Below are 21,687 nucleotides of genomic sequence, written 5' to 3'. Positions count from 1 at the left end.
TTTGCACAAGATAACCAGATTACCACTCCTCTTGGTTGCCCATTACAACCAAGGAAAAGCTAAAAACAAGTATTTCAGACTGAGTTGACTACTATTACGGAGAGACCAAAAGGAATAGCCATGCTCCTGATTTCTCAATAATTGCAAAAGGTACAGAAAACTTCTTTTAGCTACTTAAAATACATGTTTTAGAATTCATCTCTGCCTTGTCCAGATGCTATTTAAGGACTGGGAGGATCTGATTTTGTTTAAAAGATACATTGGAAACCTGATGTTTTAAACAGATCTGTTTTCAGCTGCTTGAGAGTAGAGGGAGCCAGGGACAGAGCTGAACTGCCAGATGGTGAGCACTCAGACTAGCTTCAGGTGCTGCAGAAAGCATAGCATGCTTTAAGTGTTATTTAAAATGAAATTAAAAGCTGTGGCTGTAAAATCATTCTCCAGGTTGTGTTTTTTGTTGCACCATTTCTCCGTTAGTGGATCAGAGACTGATCCAGTGTCTTCTGGAGGTAACATTAGTCTTTCCATTGGCATTGCTGGTTTTTGAATCAGGCTTCTGAAGAGTGCTTGAGACTCCATCCTTGTGAGTACTTTGAAGTTGAACGTGTCACCCATCTTGCTCTTCTCACACAGCACGAACTTTCCATTCTTTTCCTCAAGTAGCTCCATCATATGTGACAAGTACTAGAAAACTCTTTACTGTTTTATAAGTAAATTCCTGTATGTTCTGCCTTGGCTTCTGATCTTTCAACAAACATGTCTGACCATCTGCTCCCAATGTTCTTGTTAGCCTCTCTTTGGGTAGGCAGAAGTTGGTTGTTGCACCAAACTATTTCTCTAGTTGCCTTCCCAGAAGCAAGTTCTGACTCAACCTCACAATTTTAAGATGTTAGAGAAGGCTGTTGACTTCTAAATAGCACAATTTGTAGCTACAGGTCAAAATTGCCATTAGATAGCCATTATGTAGGCTGGTTGAATATAACTAGAATATGGGAGAAGTGTTTGTTTATCTTCTAAAATGCACTAGGTCTAAAAAGTATTGCATTTATTGTGTACTAAGCTTCCATGTACAGATTAGGTGATAAATTAAGCTGCGTGTTGACCCATCTAACTGTGGTTTGGGCTTGATCCAGCTGTGCTAAACTTTCATGCACTTGCTCTTCACACATTAAAGAAGAAAATATCATGGCATGAGCTGATCTTGAGAAATCTGCACAGCAGTGTTCACCTTATTTTCTCCCTATCTGTAAGACATAATTCACAAGCAAACCTACACAGTAAAAACAGCCCAGTTCACTTTTGGGAATGCCTTTTAGGTATGTTTAGAGAACATAGAATTAAAATGTGAGCTGCTGCTAGGGACAGGGACAGGGACAGGGACAGGGACAGGGACAGAGACAGGGACAGGGACAGGGACAGGGACAGGGACAGGGACATGTCAGAGTGCCAGGCTCCTGGCTTTAGTTCCAGACCATGGAGTTTTTTTTTGAGCTCACCATCATCATTAACAGAGTAGATATTAACTTTTAGCATGGTACATATATTACCACACTTTGTCAAAATGTAACATTTAATCTATACTCACATATTGCAATTAGTGTTCAGGAATAAAAGAACAAGGGAAATACCAAACCCTTAATTAATCTCTATTGTCAGTTATCTACATTTTCCAGTGCGGGTGAGAACTGCATCTTTTTTTAACAGCTGAGTGGGATCTTAACACAGCTGTTAAGTTGACATCACTTGTGAATATAAACTTCTCCTCAGTAACTGCTTATGTGCATTGTGCTGACTGAAAAATAAGCCACCATGCTGCTTGGATGGTAATGGGCCTCCAGGCTTCCTTTGCTTGATGAAGCAGATCTCTCTGCCAGGTCATTAGGGGAGTACATAATGAAATTAACGTATCAACATCCCTGGATTTAGTGCTAGAGAAACATCTCCCAGTCTGGGATCCTCTCTCACTTTGTACCTCCACTCTTCTACGAAGTCTTCCTCGGGCGCATTGTTCAAGTCGTTATGACTGATCCCATCAAAGAGGCCACACAAACCCCTGGTGCTGTTGAAGTCACTGCTCGGCGTCCTTACCGTCAAGCCCATTCCCCACTCGCTCACATCAGCTCGAACAAATGCTCCTGAAGGGAACAAGATCTGAAGAGGCAGAAAAAAAATCAGTGAATTGAAGCCATTATAAGGCTTTTTATGCAATAAAAAATGTCCCTTTTTATAAACAAAGATATCAAGGTAAGACATTGGCAATGTCAGTGGTAATTTAAGATCACTTAGATGCACCATAAATATTTATATATGCTATTATTTAGCTTGCTTTCAAATTTTACGGTGCTACTGTCTGACAATGTTACATAAATATAAAACTGCACGAGTACTTTCTTTTTAAATTAATAATTACATTCATTGAAGTTTTCCCACTGGTAAGTTACCAGCTAATTTTTGAAGCAACTTCCATGACAATAAGACTACCCTTGTGTCTTTGCCTGGGAAATCATTTCTTTTAGATAAACTGCCAAGTCTGAAAAACAGCTTTCTTCCCTCTGAAAAATCGTTTCATTTTCCAAGGCTGGATTACCCGGAAAATGATTGTGTTTTAAAGTGGATAAAGCAATTTTCTCATTAAAGTACTTCTGGTAGGCTTACACTGACCTTTAAAAGAAAAAAAATCTTGAGGGTAAGACAAAGAACTAGCTGTGTGGATAATGGATTTTTCAGATTGGTGGTCCAACCAAAAAAAAAAAAAAAAAAAAAAAAGAATAAATCTGTTCAACTGAAATGTATTTTTGTTTGTTTGTTTTATTTTTCTAGGTAAAAAGAAAATGATTGTGAAACTGATCCGTGCCAAGAGTGGGAGCGAGAGCACTCTATCCTGATAAGTAATCTTACTATTTTGTTTGATCCAAAATTAAACGTTTTCTGATATTTTTAAAAAGTACATTAAATAGTTGGAAACTTCTCATTACAGTAATTTCAAAATAATTATCTTACTTTTTTTAAGTCACCCCTGGCTGAGAATAATTGATTCAACCTACTAATGCCCATTGCTTTCTTTCTCATTGTTTTTTAGGTCCCTTATAATCTCTTCCAAACCAAATCTATTCATGCTTGTGAGAAGTGTTTAACTTAAATTTGTATTTCTGTTTTGGAATCCAACCTTTGTATTTTGCAATAAATAACACTCTTCTCCATTTTAGCTTCACAGTCCTCATTTCAACAAGGAGAATACTTTTTGTGTAAGCCTGTGCATGCCCTCCTGGTCCAGTTGAGACAAGCAGCAGAGTTCTGCTGACAAAAAGAGCTGCGGACACTGTACAGTCAACACAAGCCCTCTGTGTTTTGACTGGGGCAATCAAAGCATGCTTTAAAAAAAAAAAAAAAAAAAAAAAAAAAAAAAAAAAGCATTAGCTTTGGTGAATAATGAAAATCATCAGGTAAAACCAGCTCTCAGAGTACATCAGAAGGTCTTGGTTGTACCTCCACCTTGGCTATAAGTTTCATTTATAATTAACATTTTTTTTTATTTTTTTAAGGGGATGAGGAGAAAACTCCAATGACTTGATGATTTGATTACTTTTATTTATTTATTTATTGTGGTTGTTTAATAAATAGATCAGGAGGACTGCAGTTGCCATAGTGGTGGGTAGCATTTGGTTTCCTCCTTCAGATAAACATGTGCCTTCTAATTAAATGCTTTACTACCAGGAGGAGCATCTCCCACAAGGCTGTCTATAAAATCCTTGCTGTCAGGACTGAATGAGCTGTTTCAGCCTTCTGTACTGCATGGATGGATATTTCCAGGTGTGGATTTCTTTTCAGAGGGCTGTAACCCTTCCTTTCCTGCTGCTCCTGGGCAAGGCAAGCCATCTGCCACAAAGGACCTACCATCAGCCCAGGTTTTCCTAAATCACGTGGATGTAACATTGCTGACTGGGACTGTGAAGAAGATTTTTTTGAGACCTAAGCTTAGAGCGATAGGTAGTGACAGGCTGCTGAAAGCTGCTACAGAAAGGTGTAACAGCCTCATTCCAAGCAGCAGCCTTGAATGATGCAGGAGAACCAGCTCCTATCCTGTGCAAGGCTGATGAAGGACAAATGCTGAGCAAATTGAGGTGCACTGCTCACAGTGGTGCCATCAGGGACCATATTCATTGCCTACAATTCCTACAGATTCCCATTCAGATCAGGTAAGGATTCTTATTCACGGCCTGGAGGTGTCCTATTTTATTTTAAACACAAAGGAAATCAGTGAAATTTACACAAGGTGTAAATGAGGATAGGGATTCCTTGCTACAATTATGCTAGTAATAAAACAGTAATTATATTGCATTCAGTTGCAAAATGAAATGACAGCTTGCTTCCTGCTTTTTCTCTATTCTATAATTAACAGATTTTCAATTACTACCTCATCAAGATCTTTTCCAAGTGAGATCACAAGGACAGCCAAACACAGGCACTCCCTGGCATTGTTCTGGCTCTGCTGTGGACCTATCTTCACCCAAAATGTCTCCTGGCAATAAATCTCGATGACAAAAGTTTAGGATAATATTATCTTCTTGGACGTAATTTGTGCCTCTTCTTCTCTCCAACCCCACTGGTGCAGCCTGCTCTTATTCTTCCAGTGATTTCACTGGATTAGTGTGGATAAATGATATCTATGCAAAATTTGTAATGGCCATATAATTTTTTAGGCAAATACTTTAAATTACAGCAAATGTTGCACATTTGGAGCCCATTTCCATGGCTTCTGGGGGCTATCTGTATCTGGCTAACATTGTCTTTTTCTTACACTGTAAAACTACATTATTCTGCTATCTGTGATCTTTCTTTGAATATTTATATCAGAAAGATCTGCAAAGAAATTTGCTTTATGTGATGTGGTTAGGTAGTACCCAGCACAAGTGAGCTGAGAGTGGCTCGCCAATAAGTAAGCAACAATATTGGCACTTGGATATGTCTCTAAGAAATTTCCAGAGATATTTGTTTTGTTTTCTCTCGCAGTTGGTTAAACCAACACTTCAACCCGCTTCTTCCCTGCATCTCATTTTTTCTGGTACATTTTGCTGCAGGCACTTCTCATGCCTTCAGATAGATACTTTTGCAGCAACTTCATTAATAATTCAGAAATATTAAACTGGCATTTTTAAGAACAGCAACAAGAGTACTCAAACATCCACGTACTGTGATTTTTCTCCCTCCGTAGGCCTTTAGGATTTTGACCTGTGGCGATGCCCCAGTGCTGCGGATGGCGAGCTGTGGCCTAGTTTCCTGAGAATGGCCATTGCAGGAGTCCAGCATGACGACGTCGTCCCCCTCTCGCGCAGCCACCCCACAGTTGCAGGCCATGGCGGAGCGGAGGCCTCCACAGTCCCACTGCCGAACGTGCACTTCGAACGCCCGCGATGTGCTCTGGCACAAAAGGAAGGTGCCGATTTTGTAATTATCGTAACGCCTAAATGATGACAAACAAAACCAGGATTTAGAGACCCAATGCATCCACCCAGAATGACTGTCTGTGCCCCTCCGGCATCGTGGCTGGCTTGGAAGAAGGGGAAGATCCAGGTGCGGGGAAGCATTTCTCCAGCACCATAAGCAAGCTGTAGCTGTCACCATTATTAGCTGGGAGTGCAAAAGAATTCATGTGAAAACCTGGTCGCTGTCTGCGAGCTGCTGCTATGGCAACGGGCATGGATAAAAAGGATAAACATTTGATAAAAGCAAACGGGAAGAAGTCCCTGCCTCCAGGCCTTAATAAATATGTTTTGGTTCTAACTGGATGCTTTACAGCATGATATTCTTCAAAGCAAAATCAGTGCTCAGATAACCTCTTCTGTGACTAATCACCAACTTTTACAAGTCTGACTGTGGCTAGGCAAATATTTCATGTGAAAAACTGGGCTTCTACTGAAAACCCATTAAAACAAAGTTGGTTCCTCCCCAACAACTTCATAGTAAGCATAACTTCTGCTCTAAATGGATCGTCAATCAGAGCACTGCTGTGTGTGGAACAATTTGGAACTCCCATTCTTCTCTGTACAAAAAATCCTTGCTCCATATGAGGCCATGGGCAAAATAATTTTGGATGTGTTTCCCCTGGCCAAGGCCAGATCCAAATCCTCATGACCACAGAAAGCGCTAGTAGGTTTTCCAAACTAGGGACCTGCAAAATCCTCCTCCTCTACTTGTTCAGGTCTTTCTCCTCATACCAGAGCAGATTTAATTTTATTTATTTATTTATTTATTTATACTCTAGTTTATTTCCTGATGTATAAAGTTAAAGAAAGCAGTAGCTGCATATTTTATATATGTTGCTGGAGATTTCTGCATACAAGCCAGCAGCTAACATCTTTAAAAGCAGCGGATTCTTCTTCCTTTACAGGCACTGCATTTATTTTTAAACATGATTTTTAGGAAATTAAGCATAATGGAAACTAAGCCATAAGCTTATAATAATAAGCATTATTGTTTTCTACAGTAAAAAGGAAAATGCAAAAAGGAACATACAAAAAAATAAAATCAACCACTAAACTAAGTAACAGGATTATTTTTAAGCAGTGTCATAAAAACATCGATGTTTTTGCAGTCTGTTAATGTGTTCTATACAGATGAGAAAATAATTTGTTTCATTTTGGCTCAAGAACAAAGAAATTTTAATATGTATATATCTGCATTTTATTTCTCTACAGAATAAAATCCATAGAAAAATATGTAGCTTAAAACACAGCAAGAATTTAAACTCCAACTGCTTTTCTCTGCAAGAAACCACATTTGACATTATACTTCATCTTAAAAAAACTTAGTGAAGTTGGCCATAAAACGATATGATTTTGAATGCTTTTGTCTCATCTTATTTTCTAATCAGGTACATAAATCCTAAGTGTGCTGTGCAGATGCTGCTGCTCAGACTGATTAGAACTAAGGACAACAGAAAAAAAAAAAAGTTGGTCTCTTAACTAACTCTGTTTGGACCTTTACACAGGGAAGACTGAGGAGCCAGGAAATTTAATGAGTCACCTTCCACAGTTCCCTTCAAGAGACCTTTCAACAGGAAGAGCCTAGCAGGAAAGGTTTTTAGAGAGGCTGATGGAACATAATGCCTCAAAATGGCTGTATCCAGACTAATCAGGTGTGTCTGGTAAATAAGACTGTATTAGCATGCACATATAAATATCATTCCAGCAATGGGAGTTTAATAAGCACTGCTTAATAAGCGTTGACAGTGGACTGAATCCAGCTCTCTTGGAAGTCACTTAGCGTCCTTCAATTAAGTCATGACATAGATTGCATGGCATATAACAAACAGTAACGTGTCTAAATTGAAGCTTTCAGCTGCCTTTGAATTACACGAATGGGTAATTGAATGTAATCAGGTAAATTTTTGTGATGTTTATACAACTGTAATTGTGATAATGATTCTTTGGACAACATTTGAGAAATCAGATTGCAGCCTTGTGAAACTAAAAGCACAAAGGAATGTTACTGGGGCTCTTGCAAGAGGGAGCTCTGCATATTGTTTGTGAACAGAAACTACAAACTGTGTCAGAATTGCTCTCCATTGTAAATTACCCCATTCTGCTTCCCTGTCTATGGCAATGAGTGTAGTGGATGTAAAGTATGTACTCTCCCCATGTATGTATTTGGGTTGTTTTTCAAGGACTGCATCAAATTCTTGTCCCAGCATGAAGTCATAGCTCAAGTTGTGCTCTAAATGTGAGAATTATAAAATGCTCATAAGTCTTTTGATACGACAATAAGATGCTATAGGAATCATTTCTCTTGGTTCACAATAAATGAGGGACAGAAGGAAATAGAAAAATCCTCACTTCCAGTAACGTTAAAATAACTAATGCAATGTGTTTAATATTCACCAAGCTACCTTTTTATTAATTTTTATTATTCACTAATTATTGTGACTGTTCCTACAGTTCTTCTATCACAGTTATGTCACCAAATCATTTATTTTTCTTGTGTTCCTCTGAGCTCCCTCCTTCCTTATGAGTAAAAACTCTTTTATACTAGTTGTGACCCTAGGAAGAAGCGGGTGATGCTGAAGGATGTCCTCTGGTTTCAGAGTACTCATTACTAAGGAGCAGCTCTGTTATTCTCAAAGAGTAGAGCTGCTGGGTTATGTTCAGCAGACAGTGTATGCTTGGGGATGTGTAAATTTCTACAGACTATCAAGAAAGAACAGCCCTCTGGGAGGGCTGCTCATGCCCAGGACTTAGTTGTGGGCTGCCGTGATGAATGCCATTAAAACCAACCACAAGCATGAAGTTTTGCAAGCTGGGGATTTTGTCACTCTGCAGGAAATAGTGCCATTCCCCCTGCAATAATATTGATGGATGGATTGAAGTAAATTTTTGAGAAAGCTCAAAAAAAAAAAAAAAGTAAAATTGAAAATAACGTGAATGATATATATAGTTCACCAATCAAGAAGTATTTCCCTTTTTATATTTTACCTTAAAAGGATATTCTCCACATTTAGTTTTAAGCTAATACTTCATGTTTAAGAACCTACAATTTATGTCATGAAAAGCTTTTATATTTAAAATGTGCCATAACTAATAATGAGGGGTATACTTTTGCTTTACCAGGCTTTCACATTTGTTTAATTTAGAAGCTACTTTGCTATAAAAGGAAGAGCTCTCTCTGGATTATAGCTAGTATAATTAATGCCGTTTTACATCGATGCAACAATATACATAAATTGATTGTGCTTACGCTGTAAAATACAACACATTCTTCTTTGATTTTCAGTCACTTCTTTTGGTCAAAAGACTAGAATGATTACAAGATAAATATTTCTACAGAAACATTAGCCAGAGGCATAGCAAAGGGGAGTGCTATCATTAGAAGTGTGTTAGGTATTTCAGTTATATAAAGAACAATGAGCTACCTCAGACATAATGGGAGTTCACTATGTCAAATTAAACAAACAAACAAATTAATTAATTAATAAAAACACATTGAAATTGAAAATATATCTATAGAAGTTACAAAAGGAAGTATTATTGTGAAATCTCACAAAATAACTTACAATTTAGAAGTGACCATAGGAAAATTTTGCTGCCAAAAAGCACATCAATATCTTCTGGTCTTTTGTTTTTCATACCATTTTTCATTTTTTTCCACTTTAAAGCTGCTAAATAAACTATTTATATATTTTTTTTAAGTTAAGCTTTACTTAACTTAAAAAGTTAAACTAAATTTTAATTAGCATTGTTTTTCATTTAAGTTTTCTATTTTTGTGTCTGCTTTTATGCTTGTTTGTCTCCATTGTGTATTTTTTCTTCTTTTCACCATTTTTAGTAGGAAAGTGAAAAAAGGTAAGCAAATCTAAGAAAGGTAGGAGTGTGTTTACGTGCATGCCTATTTGCATAGAAAACACTCCTACTGTTTTGCTCTTGGCAATGCTCCCCATCTTCAGACTTTCTTTTGCTTTCCTTGTGACAGTTCTTTATACAGCCATCCGCAGGACTCCACGGAGAGAGGATGGAAAATGCACCACAGGGACAATTGACTACTACCTGTCCACGGCAGCTCTGCCTACAACATTTTGACCTTAGAGTCTGCTGTATCCTGGTAAGCTGACCTACAGGATTCTAGATAAAGTGGTGGAACAAATTGATTTCTTTGAGTTATATTGCTTAATGGATGCTCTTCTGTTGATCTCAGAGGTAGTTTTGGTAGTTTCTTTATTAAGCTTTGTTTGCTGCCATCTTTGTAGCCATGCAGAGATGAGAAAAGGGTGTTTTCAATGTTTCCTCTCTCCCCTGTGTACTGTTCTTACCTGACCTGTGTCTACTGATCACTTAGAGGTGATATAGCTCCTGATGCTGAAAAGCATCCATTCATCCTATTTACCTATTGCTTCCTAGTCCCTAGGAGAAGTTTCTTTCTCTCTCTCTTTCTCTTTTTTTTTTTCTTTTTTTTTTTTTAATTATTATTTTATTTTATTTTGTCTTTGTTCAACGGTTGACAATCTGCAGATGGGTCTGAAACATTTTTTTTTTTTTTTTTAATTTTTATTGCAGAACTCCCGTATGGCATCTTGTGTCCACAGTTTGTGCAATTATTCCATATTCACAGTACCAAATGCACCCCACATTTCAAATACAGTTTCCCACCACATACCCTTTCATGAAACAGGGAAGTGCTTCTATTCCATAACTCTCTGTCTACATCTGTGTCTACCTTTATCTATAGGCTGTAGGTTTGTATCAATAGACACACAGGACCTGCATTCCCCACTCCTTATATGCAGAGCTTTAAAATCATTTGATAATATGTTAAAGTTTTTTTGGATAGGCAGACAGAGAAGTTGCCTAACTGACATCTAATAGTGTAGCATAATCATTACAATAATTGAAAGAGAAATTATTTACAATAATAAATGGGAATATAAGTAGGAGTAATGGGACTGTGAAATGATGGGTAAGAAACTTGGCTGAATATCAAATGATATATCTTAGTGAAATAACCTGGTTATTGAGATGGCAAAAGCCCCATCACTTGGCTCATTTAAAGCTATACTGGACAGAGCAGTAATGAATGCCCACAGCAAAGAAACGTGAGGTTATCAAGGGGCAAGGTATTCCTGGGACTTTTCTGTTTCAGAGTTGTGTGACTCAGAGGCATGGTGCCACAGAAGGACAGGCATTTCCAAACTGCTTGTGTTTAAATGGAATTGTAAATTGCTTAGAATTAGAAGTATTTCCATGTGCTGTAAGTAACAGAGCTCCAAAATGAGTTACTGAAATAAAATTTCTCTGTTTTATTTTAGACCTTTTTCCCATGGAAGCTATGTAAAATTGTTCTACATGGCTGATAGTATTCCCCCATTCCAAAAAGCCATTTTCAGTAATTTATGACTTCCTAAATACAACAAGCTGTCAGGTCCCTGTCCAGCCTTGGCCCTAAATCAGAACAGAATATTTTAAAACATAAATGTACAAAGAGTTTTTAAATAATATTCTGATCTCATGTAATATACAGAGTTGAAATAATGGTGAATACCAAGAGGCACATAAATGTCCGTGTACCACTTGTTCTTCCCCATTTTCTTTATACTGAGAAGCCAAACTTGCACGAAATAAGCGCTTGAACGCATTGGAGATGGCATACAGCAAAAGGAGGAGGGAAACTAGAAAGTCCCAGGTGTGCAGAGCTAAACTCCTAGCTCAGACTACCCAGTTTATGCAACATCTTTATTTGAGGCAGATGTGTAGCTTTTAACAGAGCCACTGCCTTTCTCACTTATTTCATCGAGAGATTTCTGCAGTTTTGACGTCATTTCAGAGTTCATGTTCTGACAAATATATGCTTCTGCCTCCAGAGCATGCTGGATTGAAATTGGGACATTAGGATATCGAAATTAGAATATCACGCCTGCCGAGCCCCTGTGGACGCTATGCTCATAAAGTCATTATCTGTGCCATTAGGAGGTTAACGGCGGAATGACAAAACTGGAATGTGATCTGAAATATTAGTAACTTTACTTCAAACATGTCAAATGTAAACTTTAAACACTGTCTGTTGTGTTTCATAGCTAGGGTAGAGTGCAGGTTTTCAAACATAAAGATACCATGTTTGGATCACTAAGTTTTTAAGCAACTTATGTAGGAGGACATCTGGACACTAGAGGAGGATGAACAACTTCAGTTTTGCAATATTTTTGCATACTTTCCCTTACATTTGCCACTCATAATTTCTGGACTTCTTTTGCCTGAGACAGCAGAACCATTTTTATCATGTTTAGGTTGTGATTATGACTGTCAGCTCCATTCAGATATATAGCCATGAGTAAACCAGATCTGGAAGTAGATAGGAGAATGCAAGAGCATATTTGGGCTGAATGAATTTGTGTCAGGTATTACTAAATTGTCAGGAACAACACGGGCTATTTGCACAAGATGTGCTTCCACAGGGACAAGACGGCTCACCTGGGTGGAACTGGGGTGTCTCTAACACCACGCCACATGACATAGAAACCCTCTCAAAGTCATTAACGATGGTTTTGTTTGAAGAAAATTTTGGAGTTTGACCTTGAGCTTGTAAAAATAATTCCCTCTCAAAACCATTGCAGGTTCAAAATCAATTCTTTTCCCATCCTTTTGTTAAAATGAATATAAACAGCTGGAAGGAAAACATGTATGTTACTGAGGCACTACATTAATCATTATAAGCAAACTAGTACAATGCTTTTTTGGTATTCTAATGTAAAGCCAAATGCATGCTATATCCAGAAACTGAAAACTGCAGTAATCGAGCCAAATTATTTCAAAGTAGAATACTCACCATCCATCAAATGTGATAATGTGTGGATCAGTGAAAGAGTAGCAGTTCCCTGTTGGGAGGTCTCGAACTGTGACCTAGTTAAAATGAAATGCGTAATGAATACAGTCTACACAGCAGTTTTTCTTCATTACCGCTCCTCACAAAACATTAGGGGCAGGATTCATGTGTCAAGTACAAACTAAAATCTGACTTCTAAAACATAATTGTGGATGGGTACAAAATAGGCTTTGCTTTCAAACAACTGAGTTTAATCCCATGCAATATGGGAGTTCAAAGTGCTTCTATTCTACCAGATGTAATGCACTGTCTAGCTGGTAAAAAGCAAACCTTTTGTATTAAACTTCTTTGCTAAGAAGTAGATCATTCACTGAAATTATCAAGAGAGTAGAGTGCTCATTAAATTGTACTAATTTTAATGCCTTAAGGATTGTATAAGGTATGCTGTAATTAAGTAGCATTAGCATATTTTAGCAGTAGTCACTGTCTGTCCCCTAGCTTGACCTTAAATTTCCTGATACAGCATGTGACTGTCTGATTTGTAAATTTTATGTGAACATTATCAATTGGGTACTGGTGACAAGGACACAAATTAAGCTGGTGGAGCTGTCTGCTTTTGGCACATGAATGAAAGAGGAAAGGATTTACTAGAGCAACAAGGATCATCAGCTTTGGCTCTTGGTTACTTGGAAATAAACCAGGTCACAGACAAGGTCTAAGACTTCGGTGACCTGCAAGGAGCGGATATACCTGTGAAAGCCAGAAGTCATGAAACCCCCTTGGAAGTTGCAAGAACTGAATCTCAGGCCCTGCTGGGCCTGTACTTCCTCTGCCTCTCAAGATAGCTCCTTGTCATGGCTGTGTACTCTGCTATCCAACCCTCAGAAATGCAAGACTGGGGTGTGCAGCGATTTGCAATACAAAGGGCTCCCAGTCACACTGGTGGGCATGATGAAGTATTATGATTTTCCCATATCCAGCCTGCAGGGCTGATTTCTTGGCCAGGGCTGTTAATTCCTTGCGTGCTTTTTGCCCATGAGAAATCCAAAGGTGCAATTCAGTTAGTTCTGCCACCATCTGCAGAGCAGGGAAGAAGAATGACCACTATATCCTTGTGCAGTCTTTCAGCGACAAAGCAGAATTTAGCTTTTAGGAACAGTGGAGAAATTAAATAAATGAATAAGAGGGTGAAGATAAAACCACAGTACTTGATAAAATTCCTCACCCGAGGCAATACATCATCTGTATTTCAAAATGTCCCTCAACCATCACACAGAGACATTGCTTAGACACCCACAGGTGTCTGGCATCCCAGACTATTAAAGTGATTGTCTGGAGGAATGAAGAACTTAACACCTCTTTGAACAGCTTTTTGATCTGAGGTCAATTGTATCATTTGTGTTTACCAGAGTGATGTAAAGAAGTATCTCTGAATTTTCCCATTTTCTCCATGGCCACAACCTTTTCTGCTCTGCTGTTTTCTTGCATGGTGCTGGCAAAGGATGCAAGTCTCAGTTATAGGCAGCCCTAGTGTACTGAAGAAATCAATTTTTTCAGGTGTCTGAATTTGTCAGAATGTTCTGCCCACCATTTCTGTTCAATTTTCAGATAAATCAAAAATATTTGAGCAAGTCTGAAGAACTATAGACTATGCGGATTTTAATGTATGGATTTCTCCTTGATATGTTGCAGGAGCAGTTTTACATTAATGCCTCTAATTAACTGCAAAGCAGCAATGGGGAAATGGGGGGAATAGAAGGTAATGTCTATTATGTTTTCATAGATCAAGTTTTAACTGAGATAGATTGAATTTATTATTAAAATTGATTAATTCCATTTCACATTTGATACATTTTCATATTTTAATGGAAGCATTCATAGCTTCCAAGAAAAAAATATGAATATGTGTGTGCACTACATTGAATTATCTGCAATTTCTGATTTAAGAATCTTAAAAAGTGTAAGGGAAGCCTGTGCTGGAGAAGGAAGGAAATAAACACATGCTAGACATTTTGCATTTGAAGGCAAAAATTCTTTTGGTCCAATTTAATCTTATCCTACCATGAGTAAATCCACCAGAATCAGGACAGTGAACTTACAGATTTAGCCGGGAGCTTGTTTTCAGTTACTTTAAATGCTCCAGCTTGGATGTTCCAACTGCTCTGAGAGTTTTAGCTGAGTCAAATCTGTCTTCTTGCTTATTCCCCCAGGTGGTGGGATTTTGGCTTTCAGACCTCCCAGCTGAAGCTCTGAACCAGCTCCACAGCCAGCAGGCCAGCTCCTGCTCACCACGCTGCCTTGGCCAGGCTTCCTGCAGGGACAGTGTGGCTAGCCTCCCTGATTGATTCCCATTATCTTTACTTTGGATGCTCTGTACTACGATAAATGAAGAGACAGAGCATCTGTGTTGTCAGAGGCGTCCTAGAGATTCCTGGAACAGTCACATATTGAACACGGTGATGCTGAACCCTCCTTTTTCATTAGCAAGGTACAGCCTTTCCTCTGCTTTTCTCCAAACCGCTGGCTGGTTACACGTATAATCCATCTGTTGGCCTTACCGATGGACTAACTGAGAATGAAACTTAAATCTGTTAAAGCAAAAAGCTTCACTTAGTTTTCAGAGAGGCTGTTTTAGGTTACTGTGCGAACAGTGGTCCACAGGTTTCTATAAGATTAAGGTTTATCATTGCCTCATTTTCTCTGATGCTATACCTCCCATTTTAAATTGTCACATTTTCCATTTTAGGACCTAACCTTCACATCCTTTGGTGTGTGAGCCCTCCAAAGTGAATCTCTCCATCCGACTGGCTCAGCTCTGATGCGGCTGATGCGGTTCCCATCCTGAGCAAAGTCTGTCACGGCTGTCACCATCAGCGTGGCTGCTGCACAGCTGCCCTCTGAGCAGGGCATTGGCACCAGGTCCACCTGGCACGCTGAAAGGGCGATGTCTGGCAGCCCTGGTAATTGCCTGTCTAAAATGAACAGGAACACTGAGTCTAACAGGAAATATCCAAACAGTTATCAATCCCATCCAACACAAATACTTTACATTCCAGGACACACACCTGTTGAATTCAGAGAGGTTTTGCATGAAGATGGTTGCAACTGACTCAGTCTGCCATCCTTTAGCACATATTTTTTTTTTCCCCTACAGTAGACAACTTACTGAAACTCATTGGTGCTTTTCTGTCCATGGGTGCTAATATTTCTGGAATGACAGTCTTATCTTTATGGGTCCGTGCCCAGGAAATGAAGATGAGTTGTTTTTGTGACAAAAAGAGATGAAACTGTGTTTCTGGAAAACATTTGTCTTTCACTAGCTTTATTATAACAAGGTATCTGCTGGGAGTTATTTAATTTAAAGCATAGAGAATTTTTGATCTGGAAAGGGAATGTTCTCCAGTCAGTTTTTAGTGAACTTTGGATCCATCATAGGAAGATAAATGCAGCAGGTTTGGAGAGCTTTCTCTGTTAGTTACTTTTGGTTATACTGTGATGCTGTGCTTTACTTTCTAATCTGTAAAATAATGGGGTTGTGAGATAAATTCACTAAAAGATTGTGGAAAAGTAACAAGTTAATGATGATACTGGCTATGTAGGTATCTGTGATGGGTCGGGAAGTTAAGGATGGTGAATAAAATCAGTATGGCAATGGCAACCCAAGTTATTCATGAAGCTTTGCACATCATATATTTCCAAAAGAAACCTTTTCTAGTAGGTCTACTAGTGTCCATTTCCCTTGAGGATTAGCCCTCCATGCTTAAATCCCAGGTAAAGGACAAACCAATCTGCTTGATTTCTCTTACATTGACATTTACTATCATTTTTCATTTATGAACAACGAATAATAATAGCATTTGGTTCTGATACAGATGGTCTGCATTTCAGATAGTGTCTATCTGCTCCTCAGGAGCAGACTAACCCTTCATGAATCCTTTGTTAGGTAAAGAATGAAGTCATGGCCCTACCAGGCCATCAGAATCCTGCTGCTGATTTCAGGGCTGCTGGCATTTGTACTAAATGTTTAGCTTTCTGTCCCAGACCAATATTATCAGCTGATAAGAACAGTGTTATAGAAATGACGGCAATAGAATTAATCAGATATGAAAATAAGTGATTTCCATATAATTTTTCCCGTCTGTAGAATTGCTTAATAATTTATAGTAGATGACATTCAGGTATTTTACAATGGTATTTCTAATACAATCACATAATCAACATTTTATTCCTTATGGAAAAGACTCATAAAATGTAATTGAAATTAACCCTGTAGAGTTCTGTAAGAATGGAACTAAAAAACCTACAACTGTTAATAGCACATCATCACTCATTCCAAATCCTTAAAGGATGCCTTACATCTTATAGAAAAGTCCTGGTTTATTTTCAAGGTTTTTGATTCAATTAAATTGGAGGCTTCCATGAAGAATAGTTATTGCTATTACAGTCCCATGAGCTCTGCTCACAACCCAGAACAAAAGTTTAAAATCAAAGAAAATCATCTTGTCAAAATAGCAATGATAAACTTAACAGAAGCTGAACTCCAGTGGCTTTGCTGTGTCTTGGCATTCATTATGATATTGTCTGAACTTAGAGAGATATTTCTGTGCTTGTAATTAGCTTTCTTATCACTTATTCCCTACATAATTAACACAACAGCGTTGTCAGATGGACTCAGTCAGACAAGGAGCTTGTCGGTTAATTTGCTTGGTATAAATGAATCTCAGCTAAAATAGTTTTCATTTTCAATTTATAGCACTGTGACTGACACTATGTTTTTCAGAAGCCCTCAGCATTCCTTCAGATAAAAAAAAAATGGACCCTACTGACAATAAAGGCTGAAAACAAACCTATGGTTGTACAAACACCCAGCAGTAGGTACTCAGCCTTAAGTACATATAGATATCTCAATTGATCAATACTAGTTCAACTGCCATCTAAGGGAACAGCCTCAGGGTGGAGTAATCAAAGGTTAGAGTTGGTTATTAGTTTAAGGAAGGGAACCAGTAAAACCACTGTATTGGACTTCCGGAGGGCTGACTTTGGGCTGCTCAGGACACTGGTTGGTGGAGTCCCATGGGAGGCGGTTCTGAAGGGCAGAGGGGTTCAGGAAGGCTGGGTGCTATTCAAGAGGCAAATCCTAATGGCGCAGGAGCGGTCTATTCCCATGCGCCCAAAGATGAGCCAGCGGGGAAGAAGACCAGCCTGGCTCAACAGAGAATTGTGGCTTGAGCTAAGGAGAAAAAAGAGGGTTTATAATCTTTGGAAAATTGGGCAGGCCACTAAGGAGGACTATAAGGATGTAGCGAGGCTGTGCAGGGACAAGATTAGGAAGGCCAAAGCTCATCTGGAGCTCAATCTGGCTACTGCTGTTAAAGATAACAAAAAACGCTTTTATAAATACATCAACACCAAAAGGAGGAGTAGGGAGAATCTCCATCCTTTACTGGATGCGGGGGGAAACTTAGTTACAAGAGATGAGGAAAAGGCGGAGGTGCTTAATGCCTTCTTTGCCTCAGTCTTTAGCGGCAAAACCAGTTGCTCTCTGGATACCCAGTACCCAGAACTGGTGGAAGGGGACGGGGAGCAGGATGTGGCCCTCACCATCCACGAAGAACTGGTTGGTGACCTGCTACGGCACTTGGATGTGCACAAATCGATGGGGCCGGATGGGATCCACCCGAGGGTACTGAGAGAACTGGCAGAGGAGCTGGCCAAGCCCCTATCCATCATTTATCAGCAGTCCTGGCTATCGGGGGAGGTCCCAGCTGACTGGCGACTAGCAAATGTGACGCCCATCTACAAGAAGGGCCGGAGGGCAGACCCGGGGAACTACAGGCCGGTCAGTTTGACCTCAGTACCAGGGAAGCTCATGGAGCAGATCCTCTTGGGAGTCATCATGCGGCACTTGAAGGGCAAGCAGGCGATCAGGCCCAGCCAGCATGGGTTTATGGAAGGCAGGTCCTGCTTGACGAACCTGATCTCCTTCTACGACAAAGTGACGCGCTGGGTGGACGAGGGAAAGGCTGTGGATGTGGTCTACCTTGACTTCAGCAAGGCTTTTGACACCGTCTCCCACAGCATTCTCCTCAAGAAACTGGCTGCTCTTGGCTTGGACTGGCGCACGCTTCGTTGGGTTAGAAACTGGCTGGATAGCCGGGCCCAAAGAGTTGTGGTAAATGGAGCCAAGTCCAGTTGGAGGCCAGTCACTAGTGGCGTCCCCCAGGGCTCGGTGCTGGGGCCGGTCCTCTTTAACATCTTCATCAATGATCTGGATGACGGCATTGAGTGCACCCTCAGTAAGTTCGCAGATGACACCAAGCTAGGTGCGTGTGTCGATCTGCTCGAGGGTAGGAAGGCTCTGCAGGAGGATCTGGATAGGCTGCACCGATGGGCTGAGGTCAACTGTATGAAGTTCAACAAGGCCAAGTGCCGGGTCCTGCACCTGGGGCGCAATAACCCCAAGCAGAACTACAGGCTGGGAGAGGAATGGTTGGAGAGCTGCCAGGCAGAGAAGGACCTGGGAGTGATGGTGGACAGTCGGCTGAATATGAGCCAGCAGTGTGCTCAGGTGGCCAAGAAGGCCAACGGCATCCTGGCTTGTATCAGAAACACTGTGACCAGCAGGGCTAGGGAGGTGATCGTCCCCCTGTACTCGGCTCTGGTGAGGCCGCACCTCGAGTACTGTGTTCAGTTTTGGGCCCCTCGCTACAAGAAGGACATCGAGGTGCTTGAGCGGGTCCAAAGAAGGGCGACGAAGCTGGTGAGGGGCCTGGAGAGCAAGTCCTATGAGGAGCGGCTGAAGGAGCTGGGCTTGTTCAGCCTAAAGAAGAGGAGGCTCAGGGGTGACCTTATTGCTATGTATAAGTACATTAAAGGAGGCTGTAGAGAGGTGGGGGTTGGCCTGTTCTCCCATGTGCCTGGTGACAGGACGAGGGGGAATGGGCTAAAGTTACGCCAGGGGAGTTTTAGGTTAGATGTTAGGAAGAATTTCTTTACTGAAAGGGTTGTGAGGCACTGGAACGGGCTGCCCAGGGAGGTGGTGGAGTCACCATCCCTGGAAGTCTTCAAAAGACGTTTAGATGTAGAGCTTAGGGATATGGTTTAGTGGGGACTGTTAGTGTTAGGTTAGAGGTTGGACTCGATGATCTTGAGGTCTCTTCCAACCTAGAAATTCTGTGATTCTGTGATTCTGTTAAGCTACAGATATGTGTTGATTAAAACTGTTGATTAAAAATGCCTCTGTAACAGCAAACTATTTCAAAGATTAGTTAATTGGTCAAATTTTGACTCCATCCTGGCAAATCTTGCCACCAACACATCATGCCCATTGACAAATTGAAAATAAATCTACTTCTGCAGATCTTGCCTCATCTTTTTCTTCCAGTAAAATGCATGTTGTGGTACTGGAGAAGACCATGGCAATGGGTCAACCTCATTCCAATCTATCAAACTCAAAAATTACCTTGATAGGTTATATGCCTTATTCTCATTTGATCCCTGTCAGCTGTAGGTTTGCAGGTTGCTTGGAGGTTTAGGGGATATTCCACCACACATGAGCCTGCATTCTTAGCTACCTCAATATCTAAGAAAATCTGTTCCCATGAGCTCAGCAAATGTTTGCCTGATGGACTAGCAGAGACTGTAAGCCAAGAGCAATATGTAGAAGGGAACAGCACTGAGCCATGAAGAAATGCAAAGTACTCCATGTACAAGAGCCAACACAGCTGCTGGAACCATAAGGTGCCGTTCAGTTTAAGATCATTGTGTTATGATATCATTTGAATGACTTTTTTTTCTTCTGTCTGTGCACTTGGCTGAGGATGGAGAGGGAAAGGAGATGAATTCAGAAAGGGAAAAATATCAGGAACTATCTGGGCTTTGGCAGCTTTTTTTTTAATATTATTTTTATTTGACCTCTCTTTTTGTGCATTAATCCTATCTGTAAACATTTTTCTCACTGAATCACCCATGGAAGAAAAATAAACCCCTTGTTAGAAAAATGGTTGGATGTTTTATTTAGTGCAAATGGTAAGTAAAACTCCATATAGGGCCCTTGATTAAGCATGATATTCCACCAGATTAAACTAGGAAAGCATACACTGTTTAAAAGAGCAAGAGGATTTTCTAAGTGACATTGTCAGTGTTTCCAAGTTAAAAAAATAACTTTAGAAAGAGAATAATACATAATCATAAGAATGTTTTTTTTCTTCTTTATTAAGACAGACAATAACTGTAAGGCAGAAAAGAGAAACATTTACTGAATAATTAATATGCAGGTGAGTTTCTTACAGAAAATTGATAAAATTATTCTAGGTAAGGCCATTTCTGCTACAAAAAAAAAAAAAAAAAAAAAAAAAACCAACAAGCAAGCAAACAAACAAACAAACAAACAAAACTTTAAATAGAATATTATGCTCCTGGAATTTAAAAAAAAATCTGCTCACAGGTATTTCACCCATAAATCTTCATGGACTATAGGACTATAGTTCAGGTTAAGACTAGTCAGATGTTTTTTGGTGTCAAATACCCGAGTGATATCATCATATATTTTATTTTACAAAGAAATATATGGCTAAGTTTGTTGAGCTTATAGGCTCTGCCCTCTTTAGTTATTTGAGGCTTATAATTTCACCTAGAATTCATTGTAATGAAAGTGCAGGAAAAAGTAATCACATTGATTTGATGCCAATATGTAAAACTCACCCAAATCCTCAGTACTTAGCTGTAACGTGATTTTACAGGAATCATCGTGCCCAGAACAGGTAATGGGCACAGTGCTCAGAATGGTCAAAACGTGTTCCTTGCCATCTTCTGCAATTTGTAACGATTCTGGTAAAAACTGGAAATAAAATAATACCTTTTACATCATTTTGATAGATTAATAAGGCAATACTGATATTTCTGACATTTTGAGTGTTTTTAATTGATTATGAATCAATATAACTGCTTGTAAAATAATAATAATCTTTATAATAATAATTTCATAGAAATTATCTGCAACTTTCCAAAGGTAATTTTTTGTTAAAATATTTTAATGCTCTTCATAATTAAAAAAAATATGTTTGCAGTTGTCATAGTGTCTAATTAATTCTCATCTCCTCATCTAAAAATAAGTTGTTATTAAGCTGGAAAATAGTATACCACCATAGAATTTGTTCATTTTTAATATCCCTTGTTCCCATTCCAATGCACTGAGAGAAATACCAGTAGTATTTATAACCTAAAGTACGGCATTACCTCATGATCATGGACTTTATATTTGTACTCTGCCCCAGGTGCAAAGCTAGTGCAATTTTCACCCGATTCCTCTTCCCTGCTATGGCAGGAAGAAAGATTTCTCTATACATAATATATTGCAGCTTCAGTGCACGGGGAAGAGGATCT

General features: G+C 39.4%; 1 protein-coding gene and 1 long non-coding RNA gene across 15 annotated transcripts in view; one reads left to right on the top strand and one right to left on the bottom strand.

The window, feature by feature from the left end:
* The window catches only part of LOC101796734 (von Willebrand factor D and EGF domain-containing protein), a 179,256-nt gene that overhangs the window by 99,669 nt on the left and 57,900 nt on the right, over positions 1-21,687 (bottom strand). For 7 of the 8 annotated variants that reach the window (XR_011810468.1, XM_072040487.1, XM_072040489.1 and 4 more), the window contains exons 6-10: positions 21,007-21,142; positions 15,058-15,275; positions 12,307-12,380; positions 5,191-5,461; positions 1,973-2,151 (exon numbers count right to left, since the gene is read on the bottom strand). Coding sequence is in view for 7 of the 8 variants with exons in the window: in XM_072040487.1 (XP_071896588.1) it covers positions 1,973-2,151; positions 5,191-5,461; positions 12,307-12,380; positions 15,058-15,275; positions 21,007-21,142 (878 nt within the window). In the remaining variant the exon portion in view is untranslated. Of the gene's footprint in view, positions 1-1,972; positions 2,152-5,190; positions 5,462-12,306; positions 12,381-15,057; positions 15,276-21,006; positions 21,143-21,687 lie in introns of those variants that run through there. The other variant, XM_072040490.1, reaches the window with a different exon arrangement.
* Positions 1-21,687, top strand: part of LOC113844086 (uncharacterized) — a 197,786-nt gene that overhangs the window by 167,082 nt on the left and 9,017 nt on the right. For 3 of the 7 annotated variants that reach the window (XR_011810475.1, XR_011810469.1, XR_011810474.1), the window contains 4 exons: positions 2,821-4,196; positions 4,400-6,147; positions 6,989-7,135; positions 9,463-9,591. This is a non-coding gene — a long non-coding RNA (uncharacterized lncRNA). Of the gene's footprint in view, positions 1-2,820; positions 4,197-4,399; positions 6,148-6,695; positions 6,872-6,988; positions 7,136-9,462; positions 9,592-13,995; positions 14,183-14,513; positions 14,792-21,687 lie in introns of those variants that run through there. The other 4 variants (XR_011810471.1, XR_011810470.1, XR_011810473.1 and 1 more) reach the window with 4 other exon arrangements.

This window comes from Anas platyrhynchos, chromosome 7 (genome assembly GCF_047663525.1).
Source record: "Anas platyrhynchos isolate ZD024472 breed Pekin duck chromosome 7, IASCAAS_PekinDuck_T2T, whole genome shotgun sequence".
NCBI classification, from domain to species: Eukaryota; Metazoa; Chordata; class Aves; order Anseriformes; family Anatidae; genus Anas; species Anas platyrhynchos.
Note: the sequence above shows the minus strand (reverse complement) of the source record. Positions and strands in the feature narration are given on the sequence as shown.